The 23397-nt window shown below is 39.9% G+C and overlaps 1 protein-coding gene across 1 annotated transcript in view; it reads left to right on the forward strand.

Annotated features, from left to right (window-relative positions):
• ARHGAP42 (Rho GTPase activating protein 42) overlaps nt 1-23397 on the forward strand; it is a 251945-nt gene that overhangs the window by 193541 nt on the left and 35007 nt on the right. Inside the window, exons 6-10 of the mRNA XM_037029702.1 lie at nt 1640-1750; nt 11898-12002; nt 13943-14072; nt 19722-19822; nt 21607-21716. Coding sequence (XP_036885597.1) covers nt 1640-1750; nt 11898-12002; nt 13943-14072; nt 19722-19822; nt 21607-21716 — 557 coding nt within the window. The remainder of the gene's footprint in view (nt 1-1639; nt 1751-11897; nt 12003-13942; nt 14073-19721; nt 19823-21606; nt 21717-23397) is intronic.

The following is a 23397-nucleotide window of genomic DNA, read 5'->3' on the forward strand; positions in this document are numbered from 1 at the left end:
GCATACCACTAACTATACCTTCTTACCATTCCTTCTGTTAACAATGTATATATGATTTGTGTAGAATACAATTGTCTTTTTGTGGATATTTATTTCTTTTCTTGTTTAGAAATTGTCTTTGGGAGCTGGGAAGCTTCTGGTTCACATTTCCTACCTGATTTACATGTTCTTTTTGTGTATTAGTATAGAAACTTGGAATTTTCAACTTTAAAAAATTCCTATTGACTTGCTTCTCATATTGGGTTATTTTTAATTATATGAATAAATGCATAGCAGATATATATAATTATTTTTAAAGGTGTTTCATATGAAGTTTTAAAATGTTGTGGTGTCCAAGCTAGCAAACCTAATTTTATCTATTTTTAAAGCTCCTGCTTGTGAAATTATCATAGTAAAATGGCTTCAAAGCAATATTCTGTTCCCAAATTGTTGTTGGCAGATACTTAGTATTCTGGAGAGCCCATTTTTTTCATCTGCTGTTAGTAATCTCAGCTGGCAGTGAGGAGTGTGTTACTGGGGAAGAAAAGTAAAATCATGCCTCTCTGTTAAATCGAAGGCAGTTTAAAGAGGGCATCTGAGAATGGCACTGGGCGCAGAAGAGGAGAGAAAGACAATATCCAAAAGAAAATGCAATTATTCCAATAACGCTTGTGTCATACTTGATCAATAGAACTGTACTGCAGTCAATGAAGAATAGATACACACGGCATCGGTGGAGCATGAAGCACTAGGCCAGAACCACTGGAAATTTTCGGCTCTGCCACCCGCAGCCTTGTCTTTTTAAGAGGTTACCTAATGATGTGGCTTGCTGGCCAATATTGTCAAGTCACTCTTCTTCAGTTAAAATCTGAATTTGCTATTCAGTGTTCAAAATCTTTTATAGTATGATGCTGATCTTGGTTCTCACTATTTCCCTCCACTTATTTACGCTGTTGGTGAACTGTCAAACTCTTTCATGCCTCTTTACTTTTTTTTATGAGAGTGACCTTTGTTTTTAGCTTTGACTAGTCACTGCCAGTTGTTCATCTTAAAAGTCCACTCAAACCACTATCATTTTCTCCCAGAACTTAAGTATCTTTTTCTATGATCCCATAGATTTTCAAATACATTTATAAACCTCTTCTGTAATATTTTCATTTAAATGAGCTAAATGTTGTATGCTTACTCTATGTTTTTTCTTTCCTCCCACCCCACATACTATGAGTTCTTGTGGGCAAGGACTATGTTTCCCTAGTCTCTTTATTCCAAGGACATAATAATAATTGCTATATTAAAAGTTTTGGCAGGCCCTGGCTGCTGTAGCTCAGTGGATTGAGCGTGGCCTGTGAACCAAAGGGTCACTGGTTTGATTCCCAGTCAGGGCACATGCCTGGGTTGCAGGCCAGGTCCCCGGTGGGGGCCTTGCGAGAGGAAACCACACATTGATGTTTCTCTCCCTCTCTTTCTTCCTCCCTTCCCCTCTCTCTCAAAATAAGTAAATGAAATATTTTCAAAATAAAAATAAAGAAGAGTTCTTAAAAAAAAAACCCTTTTGGCAGGACTTAATTTTTAATCAAGATTTCAGAGTGGAGTCCCACTCGAACAAGGAAACATCATTGATTCCTCCCTGTGTCATGGTTTGCTTCCTTGTGCCCTTCAGGCAGATACACAGATTGATCGGGAACATCAAAACTTCTATGAAGCATCACTGGAATATGTCTTTAAAATTCAAGAAGTTCAAGAAAAGAAGAAGTTTGAATTTGTTGAGCCGGTAAGTTTTAATTTCCCTATAAAATAGTAAGATCAATATATTCTGTTGGGGGAAAAAATGGCTATGTTTTTTCTGTTGAAAATTACAATTTTTAAAAGCAAAAAGGGAGGGGGTAGAAGGGAAGGGGCAAACAGATAAAGCACAGGAAAATTTTAGGGCAATAAAACTATTACATATGGTGCTGTAATGGTAGATTAATGTCATTATACATTTGGGAGAACCCATAGAATGTGCAACACAGAGAGTGAATCCTAATGTAAACTGTGGATTTTAGTAATGATGGATCAGTATTGGACTATCACTTGTAACAAATGTATCTCACTAATGCAAGATGTTAATAACATGGAAGACTGTGTTAGGTGGGTGCCAGGGGGTAGGTATATGGGAACTTTGTAATTTCTACTTAATTTTTCTGTAAACCTAAAACTGGTTTTAAAAATACCCTATTGGTTTGAAAAAATAAAAATAAAAGGATATACATTACATATACCTAAGCGAACATACCTGAGCACTAAAGTGACCTGTGGGGTCAACTTTGCCGGCAAGTCCCCCCATCCACCACGGATGAACATGACACTACCAAGACATGATCTGCTTGGGGAGGAGAGGTGGTCAATCTCTCACAGGAGAAAGACCAAGAACCTCTTCTTCAACAGCTTTTATTGGGTTGTAATACACAGGAATACAGGAAAACCTCATCAATCAATGTCAGGTGGCAAGGATCAAACAATAGATAACATTTCAAAGCAATCTGAGGGCTTAGTCTGAGTCAGTGTCTGTGAGGTAAGGGGGATGCAAAAACTTTGGGAAGCATACTCATTTCCTGCTCGGACCCTTTTCATATGAATGAAATCACTCTTAGCAAAGCAGGCTTCATAGGACTTTAGGAACTCTTTTATGCCTGATCACCCGAGATCCTGCTCTAGCTGGCAAGGGGCTGCACCCCCTTCCCCATCATAGGTTTTTAAGCTTAAGTGGATTAGAGCCAGGAAGCGCTTCTCCCACATGGAAATGGTGACTCGGGCTATGTCAGAATAGCCCAGGGGCGAGGGTCCATCACTCCCTATTTGTTGCAGCCCCCGAGTCCTTCCTTGAGGGCCTCCCACGTGACGGTGTCTGGCTTAGGTTGCCCCCCCCCCCCCCCAGGAGTCTTAACCATCTCTGACTAAGTGACCAAGCATTGGAGGCAGGGGATGAAGCAGAAGCAGTGTTGCTGCCAGAGACAAGCTTTGTCCCCTTAGTGGCTCACATTCTGGAGGTCACTCACTCAGTCTTAACCATGGGGGGCAGTTACAACTCCTGAAACCGGGCAGAGCGGTTCCCAACAGTGACCCGTGTACCCAAGCTTTAGGTGAAGGGAGAAAACATAAGGGTGTATTTTTTTCCTTTTTTCCACCCCACTTCCTTGCAAGGCTGGACCCTGTCTGACTTTCCAATGAAGTCATTTATTTTCCTAAGTCAGTGTAAAAAGTAATGGGTTCCCCAATGTAAACCGCATTACAGAAAAGAACAGGTGGCTGGTCTTTATAAGCTTACTTCATTTTCTTAGCATTTTCCTCACAAGTAATATCCTACTATGTTACTCGTATTGGCTAAGTAGGCATAGTCATGAGGCATCAGCTGTGATGAATAAAGGTAAGTTCCATAGTCAAGGTCATCTGCTGGGATATATAATGCTCAGTTCCCACGAGGGGATGGTGATAGTAAAATATATAGGTAATCAAATATATAATTTAAGCCATATTTTCTTGCTTTGTCAGTTTGTAAAAGAAAATACCCTCTTCCTATTTTAGTGGAAGTGGTGGGAAAAGGGGAAGGAAAAACGTCATTTTAAAATATATTTGACCAAATTTATTTTTTGATAGACACCCTTCAGTGATTCCCTAAAGATGATGGGCAACCGAGACAGAGCGGAGGCTGGGCTGAATTTTCAGTCCCCGCCTGGCTCACAAATACCTCTGCTTGTCTCCTCCCCCTCCAGCTGGAGCTACCTGACTTCCTCCTGTAAACTGGCCTCCACCTGGCCAGTTTACTAGACCAGCCCTTCAGCTAGAGGGATTTAAATACTCCAGTTCCTTAAGGAACTGGAAATCACACAAAGGCTCAGGGAATTAACTTTTACCTTTTATTTGGGATTGCAGCCTTAGCTTCAAGTTCTGGTTGCCAAACAGCTAAGTCCTTAAACCCCTTAGAATGAATTGCTAACCTCTGTTTAGTAGATGCTTTGAGAAGCTGATCAAACGGTTTTTAGGCGGCCTTCTGAAGCTCATCTGGGGTTCCTGGATAGCTGGTCAGCCTAACAATCCCTAGTCTAGGAAGACACAAGTACTACGGAGAATTACTGCTCCCTCTCTCTTGGACTAAGTTCTGCCTCTGATTCCTACCTGGGGTTTTGAAGCCTCTTTCCTTGCTGGCAAACTTCCTCCTGAGAAGCCTGCCTTTTGGAATTTCTGGAAATCTGCTCTTTTTGCTACTAAACGACTCTAAATTGTTAAGAGTATGCCCATTAATTCTGATAGTTTTCCTTCATACTTTTCCCCTTCCGGTTCCTAGTCCTTTCAGACACTGCTCATTTGCTGCTCTGTTCTTCCTCACACCGGGAATGATCCCTTTACACCTGTAATAATTCTTTTATACCTGCAATGCCTCTCCTGCTTCTGAGGGACATGCAGGTAGCACATGTTCCCATCTAAGACTCTTTTCATGGCCCGTCCTGTTTGGGAACAGTTAACCAGACCAGTCTGTCATGTAACATTCGGTATATAAGGAGACGCCTGTAAAATTGTTTCCTCACAGGTGACAGAAGGAATGGTAAGAACTTATGAATTCCTGTGATAATACGTATGGAAAGTGGGGGCTGCCCCTCAATTGAAATGTGTTTTCTTTTTCCTCTCTACTTCATCCCAACTGAGATGGTCCGTGAAGTCCTCTGTAATGCATGCCTTTCTTCTGACACCACAATCGAAATTGATGTTTAAATTTGTCTTTCTTCCAAAATATTTTCTTGGCTGCTATATTTTTGCCATTAGTATGTCTGGCCAAACGAAATGGTGCTGTCAGTTTAGTCTCGTTTTTTATTTCTAGCTGCAGAATCTCTTCCGTGGGGTTGACTTAATTTACATTTCAATGAGAAGACTAGAAATGGGAGCAATGAAACATGAGCATTTTTGCTCTTTAAGTTATGCATTTACAAATTAATTTGGAGGAAAAAGTTTTTAAAATTTCAAACACAAAGCTCTCAGCAGCTATAACCATGAAAACACATGGGAATACTTTAATATCTATGCACTTTTTATCCTACAGAAATTCAATTCCTGTTGCATTACTGTTTCACATTGCAGGAATCTAGCAGCCTGTTCTGTTTAGCCCAGATTTAAGTAAAGCAAAATACCCCCAGGGATGCAACTTATCTCAGCATAGAGCTTGTGAGATACCAAGTCTGTAAGACAAGTGTATTCACATTACATAACATTCTTTCTGATAAGCATTTGATATTATTTTACATTGTTTCAATTACATCAAGATCTTGCCACTTGTGATGAAACTTTTATAGGATATTTAGGTGGTATTAGAAATAAATATTTCTACAGTGTTACTATTTCAAGAAAAAGCTTGGGGAAAGAAGCTAAAACATGGGGGGAAGGGTACATTTACATATTTTTAAAGTACACAGTGAATCAGTGTTTTAAACTCAGTTCTCTGTTAACTGTATAATTTTAAGGGCAATCTTTTCTTCCAGTTTATAACATTTTATATAAAAAGTGATTGTAGATGTCTGGTGACCTCTAGACCTGTACTAGAGGTCAGGTCCATTCATTGTGGTAGCACCTATCCACATATGGTTGAAATGAGGTCAGTGTAGACTAAGAGGCACTGTAAGTGTGAAATACTATTAGATTGCAAAGTTTAGTACAAAAAGAAGTTGTCTCACTGGTACCTCTGTTATATTGATCACATGGTAAAATAATAGTATTTTGGGTATCTTGTATTGAATAAAATATCAAGTTAATTTCATTTGGTTTAATTTTTTTTTTAACGTGGCCTCTAGAAAATTTAAAGCCTGGCCTCTGTTGAACACTGCTAGACCTCATGCACCCAGGCTTGCCACCAATGTGTATGATCAGGTTTCTGTTGCAGGGGAAAGATCAGAGAGGAAGAAACATCATCTCCTGATTCTTAATTGTACCATCCTGCTACTTCTCAGAGTTGCCTGGAGTTTATGACAGTTTTGAGGAATTATGGGAGAAGGCTTGAGAAGCAGGTTACATGGCAGAGTTGAGCCCTATCAGAAGTATATTGCTGTGCATAAAGTTTTGCGGCTCAGAAAACTACAAGAATGTTTTTGTGAGTGAACTCGCTTATGGCTCCGTCAGCTACAGTTTGTGTATATGTTCATTCTGTCCTTGGAGCATCCTCAGCAGGGACTAATGTTTTGTGTGCAGCTACTACGTGCTATGTCTTCTCTTCATGTTTATCTCCCACAATCCCACAACACTTTATTATTGGGCAGTTGTTATCCTTTCAGACAGAGTAGTTAAGTCACAGAGGTATAGTTGTCTGAGGTCACAAACCTAAAGAGGAGGAAAGCAAGGAATCTAGAGCCCAAATCTGAAGTCACTGTTTAGTATCATTTATTGCTTTATTGGCTACTTAATTACAAGAAGTAGTCCTTTGTAATATTTGCTGTGACCAAATGAAATGGATGACCCCTTCGATTGTGCTGTAAAGCTATTTTAATTTTATTAAATTAGAAAAAGAAGAGGTTGACCTTTGCCTTGGTAAAAGTAATTGAATCTGCCCATTCATTCATTTGTTCTTCCCTCCTTTTGTCCTCCTGTTGTTCAAGTGTCTCTCCAGGCCTCAGCTGACCAGCCGCTCTCCAGGCAGACACAGAGCAGGGCCCTGGCTGAGTGGGAGTGAGCTGGAGTCTAGCTCCAATCCGATAGCTGTGCGGTTTGGGCACATTTTTCAAACTCCGTGCCTCAGGTTTTTGTTTGTTGGTAGGGGGTAAAAATGGTACGTAGTGTGCAGGATTGTGGTGAGGCTCAACCAATGCAGGTAATGGGGCAAGTGCTTGCTGCACTGTTGGTATCAGGAAGGTGTTAGCTGTGTGAGGTCTCCTGTGGACCATTATCCCTACATAAGGTAGAATATCTTTATTAGTGTGGCTTCAAAGCCAGGCGTAGCCTTTCAAAAACACAATTTTAATTTTTAACACATTTTAAAATACACATGTAAATTCTGTAAGAGCATTTTCTTGGAGTATTCTTTATAGCCTTTTATTTTGGTCTTTTTTGTATTATGTTTAAAATTAATATAAAAATTTAACCATTCTATAGAAACAAGTATGCTGCTTTTGATAGCCATCCCTTAGTTTGCTAGATTTAATTTTAAATCATTTTCTAAAGTAAATTTCAGTTAATTTGCTTACTATGTTATCACAAGCTCTTTAACATAGTACGTCACGAAGAATCCTATAAAATGCTTTTGGGGCTCTGTAANGTAAAAGTAATTGAATCTGCCCATTCATTCATTTGTTCTTCCCTCCTTTTGTCCTCCTGTTGTTCAAGTGTCTCTCCAGGCCTCAGCTGACCAGCCGCTCTCTAGGCAGACACAGAGCAGGGCCCTGGCTGAGTGGGAGTGAGCTGGAGTCTAGCTCCAATCCGATAGCTGTGCGGTTTGGGCACATTTTTCAAACTCCGTGCCTTTAAATCATTTTCTAAAGAAAATTTCAGTTAATTTGCTTACTATGTTATCACAAGCTCTTTAACATAGTACGTCACGAAGAATACTATAAAATGCTTTTGGGGCTCTCTAAAAATGGTTAAATAATATTGAGACTGAATAACAGCTACTTGCTAAGTTAAAAAAAAGTCTATCAAATAGTATTTGGCCTGTAGGTCTTGAAAGTTAAACCTTTTGTGTGATTGGTAAGCCCTACTATAGAAAATTTAATTCAAGGTACATCAAAGTGAGCAAATAAGACAGATCATTGTTTAAAATGTTTAATAGGGCTAATGTTTAAGTTTGTACCCTGCTGAAAGCCTTAAGTGCAATCACTCTATAAAAATGAAACAAAAACATCTTCAGGTCATATACCTTACGATAAAATCTGTATTGGCCTAGGTACTGTTATTTAAAAACCTGAAATGTAGGGTAATTGTTAGATAGTTAATAAAATATTGGAAACGTAAGAAAAATACATTCTCTTTGTTTGGCTGACTCATCCCCTTGAGCTTCATTTTAGAAATCAATCGTGGAACGGTTTGGTCTAAATGTAGCTTCTGCTGGACTATAATTACCTTGCTGGCCCCATTACCTTCTTCATTCCTATCGAGCTGAAAAGATAAGCTGACTTTGTGGCTGTTCATTGCTTGTGTTCCTTTACCACAGACGTTTATGTGGTAAACTTAACCTGAATTTCATCCCTTTGAATGCTTAGAAATACTCCTTCAGGAACTCCAGGGATCCTTCACTGCTGAGGCAATATGATGTAGCCACAACTTCAAAAACTTTTGACTTTTTAAATTAATTGAATCAATGCATAGATCTGTCTGTTCATTCATTTGTCCTTTCACCCTTCTTTGGTCGTCCTGTGGTAACAGTCGTCAGCCCAGGTCACCGCCGACAGCCTCTTTCTGCCCTTGGCCCTCTGTTCAGATTTCTCACTTCTCTGGTTAGGTTTTGATAGCCACTCAGGTCCACTCAGTAACTCCTCTGAACATCTGTGTATTAGACTTAAAGTACTTCATAGTGATTTTGAGGCCATCCTCTAAAGATATTTGTATCTTAAGTTTCCTCCAAGTCAGGAGCAGTAGAGGCAGCAGGGTTATTAACTCGCAGGCCGGACACTTGTGAGAAGAGATGCCTTGCCCTTACCCTCTTTTCCTACTCTTCTTAGGGGTTCAGTGGCCATATGTAAAGGCCTCCATAAGACTTGATTTTTTCTGGTGCACTCTGGTGCTCTGTGTGTGGGAAATGCTTATTTTTATTTTATTTAGGACCGTCTTACTGGGGTGTCAATTCACATATCATGCAATCTTAGCCATTTCCAGTTAATTTTTTTTCAGTGTTGTTGGAGCAGGGGGTCCAGCTTCATTCTTTTGCATGTGGCTATCCAGTGGTTCAAGAATCGTTAGTTGAAAAGACTATTGCCCTGGCTGGTGTAGCTCAGTGGATTGAGTGCTGGCCTGCAAACCAAAGGGTTGCCAGTTCCGACTTCCAGTCTGGGCGCATGCCTGGGTTGCAGGCCAGGTCCCCAGTGGGGGGGTGTGAGAGGTAAACACACTTGATGTTTCCTACCTTTCTTTCTCCTTCCCTTCCCCTCTCTCTAAAAATGAATAAATAAAATATTTTTAAAAAGAAATACTATTGATTTTTGTGTATTGATTTTGTATCCCACAAACTTTCTGAACTTGTTTATTCTAGTTGTGTGTGTGTGTGTGTGTGTGTGTGTGTGTGTGTGTGTGTGTTTTAGTGGATTTGTCAGGATTTTCAGTGGTTAATTTCCTAGGAAATGAGGAATGATCACATCTAAGTATAAGTGCCTTTACGTCCCTCTTATTCTGCTGAGTTTGGGCAACAGTCATCTGGAATTACTGCGTCAATTGCTTTGGGGTTCTTCCCCTCACTCCTCCCCTAGTCTCCTTCCCCACCTTTGTCTGCCATTCACAGTATCACTGCGAACTGTGAGCCCGTAAGGCTTGAAACCTGGTGATTAATAGGCTAGCAAATTGGGAATATTCGTTCCTTTGCTGAGTTGTAATGTGTTTTTCTAAATGATCACTTATTTGTAAATGCAGTATCAGTTTTCACATTTGGTCATGTTATCGGAACGACAAAATGTAACCTGATTCTAAAACCCTTGGGAATAATAAAGTACTATATGACTATTTCCTGATGATAGAAGTGACTTTCTTAATATTAAAACCCAATCTATCTAGTAGTTTATAGTTGTTACTATTATGTTAAGGGGCAGGGTTAGTTTAAGGTAAGCTGGGACACAGTAGTCTTCTCCTGACCACTGTAGCCACCCAGGCAGATGGAACAAAGAAGGTGACATGCAGGAAACACAATTGTTAAAGATTCAGGCTGTCTTATCAAGTTCCCTTCATTTAGCATCATGGAATTTGTTGTGGATAAAATGAACTAGAATATATTTATCCACACCTAAAAAGCATTTAGTTTTGCTGCCATCTAAAGGCAGTTATTTCACGCATTCTGTCTTCATTAAACTTTCCCAAAACCTGTTTTCAAAGTAGATGTGGAGCAAAAGGGAAAGGTGGATGGTTCTTTGAATATATTTTTTTTGTACCTTCCAAAGAACCGTGCATTCTCTAGTGGGTGCACTGTGTGTATTGTGTCTGCAACGTATTTGTCTGCTAGTGTATCTGAATTCTGTAGAAGACACTAATAGAGTTATTTATTTAGATGGATCTCAGGGAATTGGGTGTTCTCTAGGAAGATTTATTACAGATATTTTTAAAGTATCTTTTATATGTGTAATTGAATTCCTTGTCCTTACAATGATGTAATAATAGCATTTTCCCTGGTGCATCCAGTTCGTCAGACAGTTGAAGTTTGGATTAATAAAACATGAAACAATACTTCCTTTTAACAACTTCATAACCTACAGTTATTCAGCTACCTAGAACACCAATGTTCTCTTTATATTTTAGAAGTTTCTTCTTATTTAGTGTCTGTAAATCTCTGAATCTGCATATCCAAGCCCCTGTTAATTAAAGGTGTTTTCCAATCCCATTTTATAAGCTATAGTTCTTTTTAATTGGGCCACAATATGCGCAGATTATATGTTTTAAGTTACTGGTTAATTTGAGAAATAGTATCGCTTTAGTAAAGGATAATCTGTTGACTACCTCGTTTTGATAATAATTTTCATTTGATGTAAAATTGACAATGTAAAATAATTCTAAAATTGACAAACAGCATGTTTTGACACATTGTCAGGCACGGCTCAGCAAGAGATGCACAATTGTTAGAACATAAAAAACCAATCTGAATGCTTTCTGGAATGAACGTGTTATTGTAAATTGACTTATAGGAAGAAAAGCATTAGAGTGTTTTCATATAGAAATGGCACTTGCCTGGTGGAAACCATAACACACAGACTAGTCAATATTTAGCTAAATCTCCTTGTTTCCCCAGATGGAAAAGGTTTTACATTGTTTCTTCCTTAATTTAAAATAATAGCTTACAACAATTTAAAAAAGGAAATTACAATATTTTTTTAAAAATGAAAAAATACTACCTTACAGATGTATCATGCTATTTGAATTAGAAAATCATTAGCCACTGATAAAAAATATTTGTAATTTTATTGTTTGAAGAGGTTGAGGAAGAGAGTGAATTGATAGAGAAGTCTGAAGAATAAAACCCCAGTGAATAAAATGAAAAAAAAAATTAGATAATTTTTCAGTTACAATTGAGCAACAGTTGTTTCCTATAGCTGTGTGGAGAACCACTCTTACTGCATAAATAATAATGTCATAAATAAGCACATAAGCAGGCCAGGATCATAGAAGTTATGGTTTTCTAAAGAAGATTTTTTACTTTTATTCTTATATGAAAGGTCTGTATCTGTCTCCTTGTTTTTGTTCAACTCTTACCTGCTTTGCCTTCTCTCTGCTTCGGAGGGAAATGTCTGTTCAATTCCCAAGTCAGTACTGCCACCTTGTGATATGTTCCTTAATTTCATCTGGCCAGACCCTAATTCCTTCTGTTGGGTACCTCTTACCTTGAATTTACTGTTTCACGCTTCTTTACGTCTGCACGTTTTATCTCCCTGTTTTTGTTAGAAGCTCTTGTAGTACAGGACATCATCTCTGTAGCCTTTATCCCCATTAAAGGTCTCTCCTTGACACTGGATGCATTTGAATATTTGAGTAGTTAATGTGACAGCTGTCTGTGACAAGACTCAAAAATTAAATCACTCTCTTTGAAAAAGGAAGTAGAAATTACCTTCCGTGTTTTCCGTTTCATATCCATAATTTGAATGTCCGCTTTGCCAAATGGATTGAAAATTTATTAGCTGAGGAATTAGAATGCAGTGTCATTTCCCCATTCTATTATATTCGATCTTTTTTAAACCCGTTTTCATGGTTTCTTTTTTCTCTCTGTATTTTTGCAGCTTTTGTCGTTCCTTCAGGGTTTGTTTACTTTTTACCACGAGGGATACGAACTGGCCCAGGAATTCGCACCGTATAAGCAACAGCTGCAGTTCAACTTGCAGAATGTAAGACTCTACCTGTTCTCACTGCCTCTGCTTTTCGTGAACCAGATGGTCACAGCGCAACTGGGTTACGACCAAGCCAAACCTTGGAGTCTTTCCAGGACTCGTCCAAGTACAGTAAAACCTCACTAATTTAGAAAAGCCACATTATAAATCTGTTTTAGGATGTGTTGATTTCTAGCTCCTGGTTGAAAGTACACCAGGAAAGAGCCAATCTTAATGTTTCTAATGTACATTAGAAAATATCACAGAAATAAATACCACTAAGGAATAGACACCTGGAAGTCTGGAAACTTTCGCTTTTACCCAGTGTTCCCGTTACTGAAGTGACCTTAGGTAACCTTTGCTTTCTGAGAAGGCGGCACTTCCATTTTTACGAAATGAAGGTTGTAGTTTAACACTCTAAGCTTCCATCTCTGTATGACATTGCGTATAATACAGCTGAAATTTGTTATTTTCTAGTAATAAATTTGAACAAGGTTTGAAATATTCATAAGTGTTTCAAAGCTTAAGTGAGAATTATTTACAAACAGCCTATTTATTTCCGTCAGGGTTTGTTTTCTAAAATTGTCTAATCAATTCTTTTTAGATCTGATTACATAGTTGTATAAATTCTGATTTGCATCTGTTGAACACCACGTTAAAAAAAAAAACAACAACCCTTAACCAACCCATTTCTTTATTATCAAACCGGAGAAATAATGAAGTTCTAATTGTCCAGGGTTTTTTATAGATGAAAAGTTATTTCTGAAACCCCGTCTAGTACTCTGTAGCCAGAGGAATTTGGAAAACTCTAATTTAATTTCCGATACAAAGCCTGGCTTTCACTGTGTCTCTGATTTTTGTCACTGTGACAATGCCCAGTAAACAGCTATGGCATTCTGGTGTCCCACGAGCAGCGTGTAATTGGATTTATTCTGTCTTTTGAACTTTAACTTTTTCCTTAACCTAGATTGTCTTGCAGAATCTATTTTGAGTGAAATTCATTCCATTGTTTTTCAATATGGGATGCATTTGGATTTTTTAATTAATATTAAAAACATAAAAGTTAAAGTGTTTTATGGTTTATCTTCCTATCAGACACAATTATCTTGAGATTCCCAGGATCTGACAAAAGGTAAAGAATAGAAAAAAAATTCAGATTCTTACATTGTAAAGAGAAAAGTAGCAAAAGTGCCAATTAAGGACATTCGGTTTTTTTTATGGGCCCCAACAAAGTCTTAGAGTTGGGTGGCGATGATTTTTGTGTACTGTTGAGATAATGTGACTTGAATGCAAAAGATTCTATAGAGAAGAGCGTTATGCTTTTCATGTTTTACCCCAAGTATTTTTGCTGTAACCTGAGTAAACTGTTTGTCGCCATAGAAGTTAGAACTTGGAAACCCATTCCTTTTCCAAGTTAATTTATATACTGACTTCTTGATAATTATGTTAGTATTTCTGGAAACCGAACTACGTGGAGTTTCTTTAAAAGTGTTTGGAATGAGGGCAGTGAACTTTTTCTTAAATGAGTGTTACTTGTATAAAAGTATGTGAATTTGGTTTGTTTTTATCCCCCCCAAAAGAAATGTAAGTGCCCGTGGATCTGCATTTTTCTCTTAGGTATTAGTGATTATAGAATTCTCTTTAGCAAATATTACATATTTTTAAATGCTATAAATTGGCCACTAAATAATAATGTGAGTGTGAGTAACAGGGAAAAAACATACAATTTACACACACACAGATTGGGATTGAGATTCAGAGAGACACATGCAGATGTTTCACTCAAGCCCTTCAAAATCAGCGGTAGGACTCAACATCGAGGGTCATGGGTATGGGTGAGTAGTGCCGAAATAATCAAGGTCGCCTTTTGCATAATTTGCGGTTTTGAAGCTTTAGGCTCTAAGTTCCTTAAAACGGGTAGGAAAGAATGACTAAAATTGTTATTTTATCTATTAAAGACAAGAAATAATTTTGAAAGCACTCGACAAGAAGTAGAGCGGCTGATGCAAAGGATGAAATCTGCCAACCGAGATTACAGACCACCCAGCCAGTGGACGATGGAGGGCTACCTTTATGTCCAGGAGAAACGTGAGTCACGAAGACGTGGCCTAGTGTCTCTTACCGTTATGTTCTGTGTCTGTGAGAGGTGACTTGGTTAGTATTTTTTCCTTCACGTACAAAGACTGAAATCCCGTACGGCTCTATCATATTTAGTCTGTTCTGCCACCATCACCACCAAAGTGAGGGAGTTTTTTCCCATTTCACCATCGGGATCCCTCCGTTGGTATAGTGTGGAACTTGGAACCTACAGCCTTTTTCTGATGATATGGGAACATGAGTTCAGCTTTATAATTTAACTGTGATATCTAATCCCAATTTAAAGTTTGATGGAAAATTAAAAGTCAAAGCCTTTACTGGGATGAACCATCCTGGAGACTTTGATAATAGTACACCCTCCAGCAGTGCTATCTCACTGACTTCTGTGTTTTGTCTGTTTTCGGGGGTAAACCTGGCATTGTGTGATGTCAGATTGGCGCCCTTCACTTCCTGACATTAAGAAATAAGCACCAGACCCCATAGAACACTATTATAACTGCCTCCTGCTTAGAAAGGTTTCTCACAAAAATAAAATGCCATTCAAAATTGTTTAACCAGAGTCCTCTCTGCATGGTGCCTGTCACTAAGTGGAACCAGTCTGACTAAATTCGCTCTCTAGTTCGAACCAGATATGCCCCAAAGCACCATTCTCATACTCTTTGTGATGGAGGAACGATTTTTTCATTTCCAGTCTCTCATGGACACAAAAGCACGTGCTTGCATTTTGCAGTAATGTCAAATTGCTGTGAAAGATTTGAAATGCTTATTTACACTTTACTTTTCTCATTTATTGAGACCTACCAACCACATGAAATCGCACTGCTCTAAAGTTTCCCTGTCAGTCGGTAGACAGTAGAGTAATAAAATTGTTTTGATTGGTAAGATACCATAGTCAGAGGGTTTGGGGTGCAGAAGCTGGAGACAACAGGTCAGCTGCAAGAGTTTTTCACATAGAACAACATGATTGCTAAAATGCAACCTATTTTATATTTGACATGCTCAGTCGATGCTCATTTGTTGGTTGGTTGCACGCAAGCAAATAACGATTTTATCCGACAGACTCAGCAGACGTGGACTAGATGGTGGAGGGCTGCTGGCTCGGGAGATCTGGGTTCCAGGATTTTCCCTTCATCCCTGTCTACCTTGACAAGTCTGTTCCCAGATGTTAAAATAATAGCCTTAGTGCGCCTCCTGTGGTGGCCTCTTAGCAGTACCTGTGTTTGAGGCCCTCGGTCAGACTCCCCTTCTCTTTTTGGCATCCTCTTTTTTTTTTGATGTTGCCTTCTTGGTCCCAAGACACTTTCTGTCTCAATTTTGTCTGCCCCTCCCCCCCCGCATTATTTTTACAGCTTTAGTGAGGGACAACTGTCATATAATAAATTGCACATGTTTAAAATGTATAGTTTGAAAAATGTTGCTGTAGGTATGAACCTGTGATACCATCTCCACAATCAACGTAAGGAACATATTCCTCACCTTCCGAACGTTCTCGTGCCCCGATATAATCCCTCCCTCCTTCCTTTTCCCATTTCCCATCCTTCACCCTTCTCCTTTCCTGGGGGGACTTAAAAAGAAAAATTAACGGATGTGTATGCCTTTGGAATTGTTTTTACACAAGGGACAAATATTCAAAGCCCCTTTCTACTGGGAATCTTTGAAAGCATTTATAATGCAAACATTTGATCAGCCCACTAAGACATACTGATTGTGCCGTTGCTCTCACTGAGAGTCAGTTCTCTGGGAAACAGAAAAGGAGATGAATCAGGCTTCAGGGTGTTTATTCTGTAGTTGAAGACGTGAGTCAAACTCATTCAGTCAGCGACCCGTGATCAGTAGTGACTGTCAGAGCTGTAAATTGTGACAAATAGAGGTGTCCGTGATGGGGCGGTGGTGGGTCGTTGCAGTTTGGACACAGAGCTGCACTTGATACAAGGGTGCGGTTTCTGTTACCCACCTCTAGGCACACGATAAAGTGCGTGCTAATGGCCTGAGTTTAACCAGGAAGAGCACGGGTCCCAAAAAGTCGGACGGAACTATGTTGGAATCTCCCCCTGCCATCTGTTAACTAGGTGATTCTGGTTGCAACTTTCTGAGCTCAGTCTCCTCATTTATAAAAGAAGCAGATTTATACCTATCTTGTAATGAGGTTGCAAGAACTGGAGATAATGTATGTAAAATGTCTCTATCATTGGCAGTGGTGCGTAATAATACTAGTCTGATTACCATGAGCTTTTACTGCTCTGCGCAATTTATATTTATCTCATTTGATTCTTAAAACCGCTCTTCAGAAATATTGTTCCCTAAAAAGGAACTCCAATCGCATGTCTTATTGATAAGGAAAGTAGTACCGTGTGTAGCTCTTAATGCTCTATTTGCTTGTATGCAAAATGATATATCTAAGANTATTTTTACAGCTTTAGTGAGGGACAACTGTCATATAATAAATTGCACATGTTTAAAATGTATAGTTTGAAAAATGTTGCCGTAGGTATGAACCTGTGATACCATCTCCACAATCAACGTAAGGAACATATTCCTCACCTTCCGAACTGTTCTCGTGCCCCAATATAATCCCTCCCTCCTTCCTTTTCCCATTTCCCATCCTTCACCCTTCTCCTTTCCTGGGGGGACTTAAAAAGAAAAATTAACAGATGTGTATGCCTTTGGAGTTGTTTTTACACAAGGGACAAATATTCAAAGCCCCTTTCTACTGGGAATCTTTGAAAGCATTTATAATGCAAACATTCGATCAGCCCACTAAGACATACTGATTGTGCCGTTGCTCTCACCGAGAGTCAGTTCTCTGGGAAACAGAAAAGGAGATGAGTCAGGCTTCAGGGTGTTTATTCTGTAGTTGAAGACGTGAGTCAAACTCCTTCAGTCAGCGACCCGTGATCAGTAGTGACTGTCAGAGCTGTAAATTGTGACAAATAGAGGTGTCCGTGATGGGGCAGTGGTGGGTCGTTGCAGTTTGGACACAGAGCTGCACTTGATACAAGGGTGCGGTTTCTGTTACCCACCTCTAGGCACACGATAAAGTGCGTGCTAATGGCCTGAGTTTAACCAGGAAGAGCACGGGTCCCAAAAAGTCGGACAGAACTATGTTGGAATCTCCGCCTGCCATCTGTTAACTAGGTGATTCTGGTTGCAACTTTCTGAGCTCAGTCTCCTCATTTATAAAAGAAGCAGATTTATACCTATCTTGTAATGAGGTTGCAAGAACTGGAGATAATGTATGTAAAATGTCTCTATCATTGGCAGTGGTGCGTAATAATACTAGTCTGATTACCATGAGCTTTTACTGCTCTGCGCAATTTATATTTATCTCATTTGATTCTTAAAACCGCTCTTCAGAAATATTGTTCCCTAAAAAGGAACTCCAATCGCATGTCTTATTGATAAGGAAAGTAGTACCGTGTGTAGCTCTTAATGCTCTATTTGCTTGTATGCAAAATGATATATCTAAGAAGACCTAAAAAGTTCTTAGATAAAATTTTGGCACTTAGTAGGTATTCCATGAATCTTTGTTTCCTTCCATTTTGTAAACATCATCTCAGCAACCTCAGATGATTACTGGATAAGACCATTACACTTGTTTTATTTTGCAGCTTTAGAGCTATAATAAATTTTTATTTTCCAAGTCTTTTTTTTTTTTTAAGGACTTCAGAATTGCTAGTCTGAGAACATCTGCCCTGGCCTAGCGCCAGGCAGACTTTAAAGAAAGCAGCATGTGCGCGCAGCGGTCTTTAAATGCTTGAGATTCTGACCTTATGATGGAGGCAGAGGAAAAACAAGTGAGGTCTGAAATGCCATCAGAGCGTGGCGGCAACCTTCCTTCAAAACTACGGGTGATACTGCGGGGTAAATCGTTACGTAGTGAAGTCACCGTAAGGATTTCCACACAGTCGCTTCCCACTAGTCAGCTCTAAGCCTTGGAAGTATTTTACACCGCATACAACTGAATTATCAACAAGCACGGTTAAGTGTTATAGTGTAAAATGTTCCCCCAACAGAACTGACGTTCAATGCAATAATCCTTTGTGATTACAAAGTGTACAGCTGAACCCCATAATTTTAAAATCTGGAGTGGTTTAAGTATTCGAGACGTGACACCAAGGGCGCTGTTAGGACAGGAAATAAAATTTCAGATGGCTCACAAAACACTTTTCTCAAGAGGCGCACCTCTATAATTCCATTTCTCGCGTTTAAATATATGGTTATGAAACCAAGGCAACAATAATATTGTACATAATTGTTACCAGAGAGATCCAGATGTTAAGCAGAATGGGGCCCTTGGTAGAGAAATGACATCAAAAACAAGCTCTGTTTTCAACCCGCTGAGCTGCTGTGACATTTGGATCGAGGATAATTGGCTGCCCTGGGTGAAAACCGAAGCCCCCCAACCTTGGTCGTGGGAAAACTGAACTCTCCGTGCATGCCAACCCTATGCTGAAGCAGCAGTGCCCGGTTCCTTAAGGGGAATGGAAAACAATAGCGTGGTGTGCCGTGGGGGAGGGTTGCACGGTGTTTATGGGGAAAAAAAGTGAGCGTTACACACATAAAACTTTCTGGGACTGTAAATAGTGAAACATTTTCACTTGAAGAAGTTACTTGAATCTCTTTTGCTCTGATGGAGTGGTAAGAGGAAATAACTTAAGGTCAATTAAGTCTTAGAGAAAGATGACTGATGTGTTCCTTTATTTGTTTGTCAGGTATTTGTTGAGCGCCAGCTTTATACCTGGCCCCAGTCTAAGGATTAAGAATGTACCCGTCGTCGGGACAGCTCACTTGCCTGCTGTTAGAGCCTTAGAGTCTAGTGGAAGAGACAAACAATAAGTAGGTTAAATCAGTAAAATCAATGATAGTTTAGACAGTGATAACTGCTAAGAAGAAGATAAAACAGGAAAGTAAAGCAAGAAATATCAAGGTGGGGTGTTGCTATGTCGCTCTCCTGTAGCTCTGCAGGAAAGGTGGTATCAGGAAGGTGACATTTAGGAAAAGGAAGTGACAGTGCAGATACCTGAAGGAAGAGTAGTGCAGGTTGGGGGACCGCAAGTTCAAATGCCCTGGGGTTGAAATGCCTTTACTGTTTTCAAGGATCAGCCAGGGGCCCGGTGGAGCTTGGAGCAGAGTGTAAGTGAGGTGAGATGCCTAATGAGGGGCCTTGTGAATATTACTTGGTGTTTATCAGGAGTGATATAGGCAACCACTGGAGAGCTTTGCACAAAGGAGTGAAATGACCCTGCTCAATTTTTAGTGGGGTTATTTCTGGCAGTCTTAAAAATAGAGGATACGAAGGAGACCAGTGATAGTAACTCAGACGGTTATTTCTCATTCTTCCTACTTCTGTGGGATATAAGTATACCCCTTTTACAGCTAAGATCACTGAAGTTCAGATCTAGGGTAACCCTTGCGTTCACAGAGTGTCAGAGCTGTGGGTAAAGCCCAGTTGTTTTAGGCGGAGGCGCTCTGCCCTGCACCACTCTCCGTCCATTCCTGCCTTTCTCACTCCCATGCAGACAAGTTTCAGACGTACATGGTCTGTGGAAATCCTCAGTTGTGTCTCACAGCATCAAAACTGTGCAAACTTGGACACCCATCACTTCTTAACCGCCTGTAATGTTTGTCTCCTTACATTAGGACCGCTTGGTTTTACCTGGACTAAGCATTACTGTACATACGATAAAGGGAGTAAAACATTCACAATGAGCGTCTCAGAAATGAAATCGAGTGGGAAAATGGTGAGTGTTTGTCTTTCATCTTTATTTTTAACCCTCATTTTTATTTCAGAAATGGAAGTAAAACAAACAAACAAAAAACACACGTGCCTGCTTTTCGAATAAACATGCATGCAATTTTTAAAAGTTAAAAAGTCTCTCACTTTAGTGACCTTGATAACTTAAAAAGGGTGACCAGGATTTCCTTGTCCGCGGCCATGGAATGTTTAGCAGCAGCTGAGTTAATGGTAGGGATCCTTCATCCTTCGGTGGACTCCCGAGGTGTCATCTCGTGGCCCTGGTAGCACATTGTTCCTCTGCTGTTGCTTGGCCAGTAGCCCAGAAGGGACTCCTGTCAGAGGCTGGACCAGGCCCAAGGATTCTCTGTCTGGCCCCAGGTGGCCTTTCTGGGAGGCTGCCTTTGCCCCTGCAAGCCTTTGCCTCCTCTGCATTGTGTACTGTTTACTGAAATGCTGGCCCACAAAGTTTCTCCTAAGAAATCGGCCAATGCTCATTTACCCCAAATGCAAACCGGTCACTGAATATCTTGTGTGGCTAGTTAGCAGGATGAAGCATGGTGTACTTGGAAGATGACATCGTCTGGCCTTCTTTTAACAGATTAGAAAATCACAGTAGTAAAAGTAAGTTGACACGCCCAGCTAATTTGCGGTGTAGATCGCGGCAGGTAAATGTCGGTCCTTAGACACATCCTCATGCACAGCAGCTGAAACGCACGGTGCTGGGGCATTTGTTAGCCTAATAATTCAAATGGAGAGACATAAAATAAAGGACGACGCACCAGAGGAAAGGAAACCTTGGATTGCCACCGTCGTGAAGAGTCATTAAATGCTATAACCACACTTAGTTTCTACTCTAAAGGTTTCATAAGAAAAGATATTGCCAGAAAGTTAACTTACGTGACAGTTAGTGAGCTAATATCAAATAGGCCAAGCCAAAGAGCTGTTTACAAGTCTGATGCTTGCGACCACGAGCAATAGAATTAATCAGACATTAGGCAAACATTCTCCTTAAAACTGGCATCCCAGGTATGGAAGAAAACTTTATTGAGCCTATGTTGAATCCTGCCCAGAGTCTCAGTGTCAGCGGCGAGGCCATGGTTGGTTACATGGGAGAGCGCTGGCCCCGTGGCAATGCTGCTTGGGAACTTCACTGACTTGGTGACTCCCCTGAGGTTTGCAAGCAGCTGTCATTTGATGCTGAGAGGCTGTAGTGCAGAGACACACAAACACACGCATCTAGGAAGTTCCAATTCAGAACAGTCGTGTTGTGTCCTGACGAACATTCGAGATGTCTAATTGTGACATTACCGTAACTCTGTAGTTTCATACCTTTCTAAATCTGGAGACCTAAGGCATATATATCCTAGAGTGCAAGTTAACATTGTAGGTCAATGTGTTGAAGTACACTGGGCAGGCATGTCACAGGAGTTTTTGATAAAACACATGAATGCAATTAATTTATTAGTGAACAGTTTGGTATATTATATAACTGGGCAAAAGTCTTGTTTATATGACCTGGATGCATGACCTGTACTCTAAGTTTGCATTTCAGTGCAGCACTTTCAGGTGGAAGATTGATTTTTTTTCCCCAATGTATGGTTGCTTCTCGTGAGTCCCCTGCTGGGAACTGGCCTGCAACCCAGGAATGTGCCCTGACTGGGAATAGAACCACGATCGTGTGGTTCGCAGGCCCGCACTCAATCCACTGAGCTACACCAGCCAGGGCTAGATTGAATATTTTTCTGTTCAGCTTGTCATTGTGTTGATACGTGTCCCATCTGGTTTCAGAATGGCCTTGTTACCAGCTCTCCAGAAATGTTTAAGTTAAAATCTTGTATCCGACGGAAGACAGATTCAATCGACAAGCGATTCTGCTTTGACATAGAAGTCGTGGAAAGGTTTGAACTTTTCTTTTTACTTTATGTTTAGTTCTGTCTATGTTTAAGTATAAGTATGAAACAGCATACAAGTGCTTGTTTTCCAGTCTCTTTTTAAAAAATGTGCATGTTTATTTCATTCTTTTACATATTCAACAGATAAATATTCAATGATGCTTTCAAAAAAATAAATCAGACACAGAATGCTAGCAAACAGTAACCGCTCAGAGAAGAATCTGGAAAATCAGTAGAAATGACTGTGTCAGGGGGAAGTGCATGTTGTGGATTTGGGGTCCCCACATGGGGAAAGGGCCTGACAGCATTGCTCCTGGGTCAGCCTGCCTGCAGACTTCTGTGAAGCCTCGGGACGTAGGAATAATAGGACGTAGCTGGGATCGCCATCAGCTTCCAAGGAATAATAGGACGTAGCTGGGATCGCCATCAGCTCCTTCAGAGAGTGAAGTTCAGGGTGTACCCTGTGCACTATGCTGGACATTCTTAGCCACAAGATATTGGAGACACATAAATGTTGTACGCCCGGGTTTATAACCTAGTGGGAATATTTAGCTCTTCTTCTCTCCTATATCAATACAGGCAGAACAGAAACAAAGCGAGAAGGGGTGTGCTGCTTGATTTTTGTTCTAGTCCCTGGTCTGTTTTTCTCCCCCTGCATTACTACTACATCTTCTCAATCCTCTAGCTTTGTGTGTGGGCTCTGTGTGCACTAAGACATAATGTGTGTACTCGCACGTATTAGATACACTGTAGCTTATGGATACTGTAGCTTGTAACTCTCTAGTAGGGCAAGGCCCCCATTCTTATGCTTCTTTAACATTGTTACCTATTTTAGCCCTGTGTTCTTACATGTTACGGATTCATCTCCTATTTCTCTTCCTCTTCAAACAAATCCTTTTGGGTTTCTGACTGGAGTTACATTAAAGTTATTAAATAATTGATGGAGAATTGAACTCTCCTTGAAGATACACACACACACACACACACACACACACACACACATACACACATATATTAGATTTACTCCTGGGTATTTTTTTCTTATTACAATTTTAGAATTCTTTTCACAAGTAGAAACTTTTTCTTTTCTGAATGGTTAAGACTAGTGTATAGAAAAGCTATTATTTACTTTTACATGTTAGTCTATATCTAGCATAGTTGTTGAACTTCTGGTGATTTCTCTTTATTTCAGCCTTTCCTAGTTAGGGGGCCTTTGGGCACATTGTGAAGCTCCGCCCCAGTGGTCTCATTCCTGAGACAAGGGCAGTGAGTTCCCACCTCAAAGGGAACAGCACAGGGCCTGGCACATAGAAAACAGCCAGCAAGTACCGATCATTGTTATTTTATTGTGTGGCTGTCACACTGACTCAAAGATAAAGTTATCTTAATTTTTATATATTGAATATTTTTTTTTCTTTTCCTAATGATCTATTGCCCAGTTTACAGAAGAGCTATATCCCTTGATCACAGGTTTAAGTCATTCCAGGTTTTTAAATATGCAATATTTGAATGAGGTTTCCTTCTTGATGGTCCTCGTCACAAAGCCCTCTGATTTCCTGTTTAAGTGTATTTTCTGAACAGTCTGCACTGTTAACAGGTTAATTCCAGTTTGGGGGTTCATATCTTTATATCAGTTTCCTTTTTCCCTTTGCTCACTCCTGCTCTTGAAATGCATCCTTGAGTAACT

The sequence above is a fragment of the Sturnira hondurensis genome, unplaced genomic scaffold (genome assembly GCF_014824575.4).
Source record: "Sturnira hondurensis isolate 20B ecotype Veracruz unplaced genomic scaffold, ASM1482457v3 Scaffold0020489, whole genome shotgun sequence".
NCBI classification, from domain to species: domain Eukaryota; kingdom Metazoa; phylum Chordata; class Mammalia; order Chiroptera; family Phyllostomidae; genus Sturnira; species Sturnira hondurensis.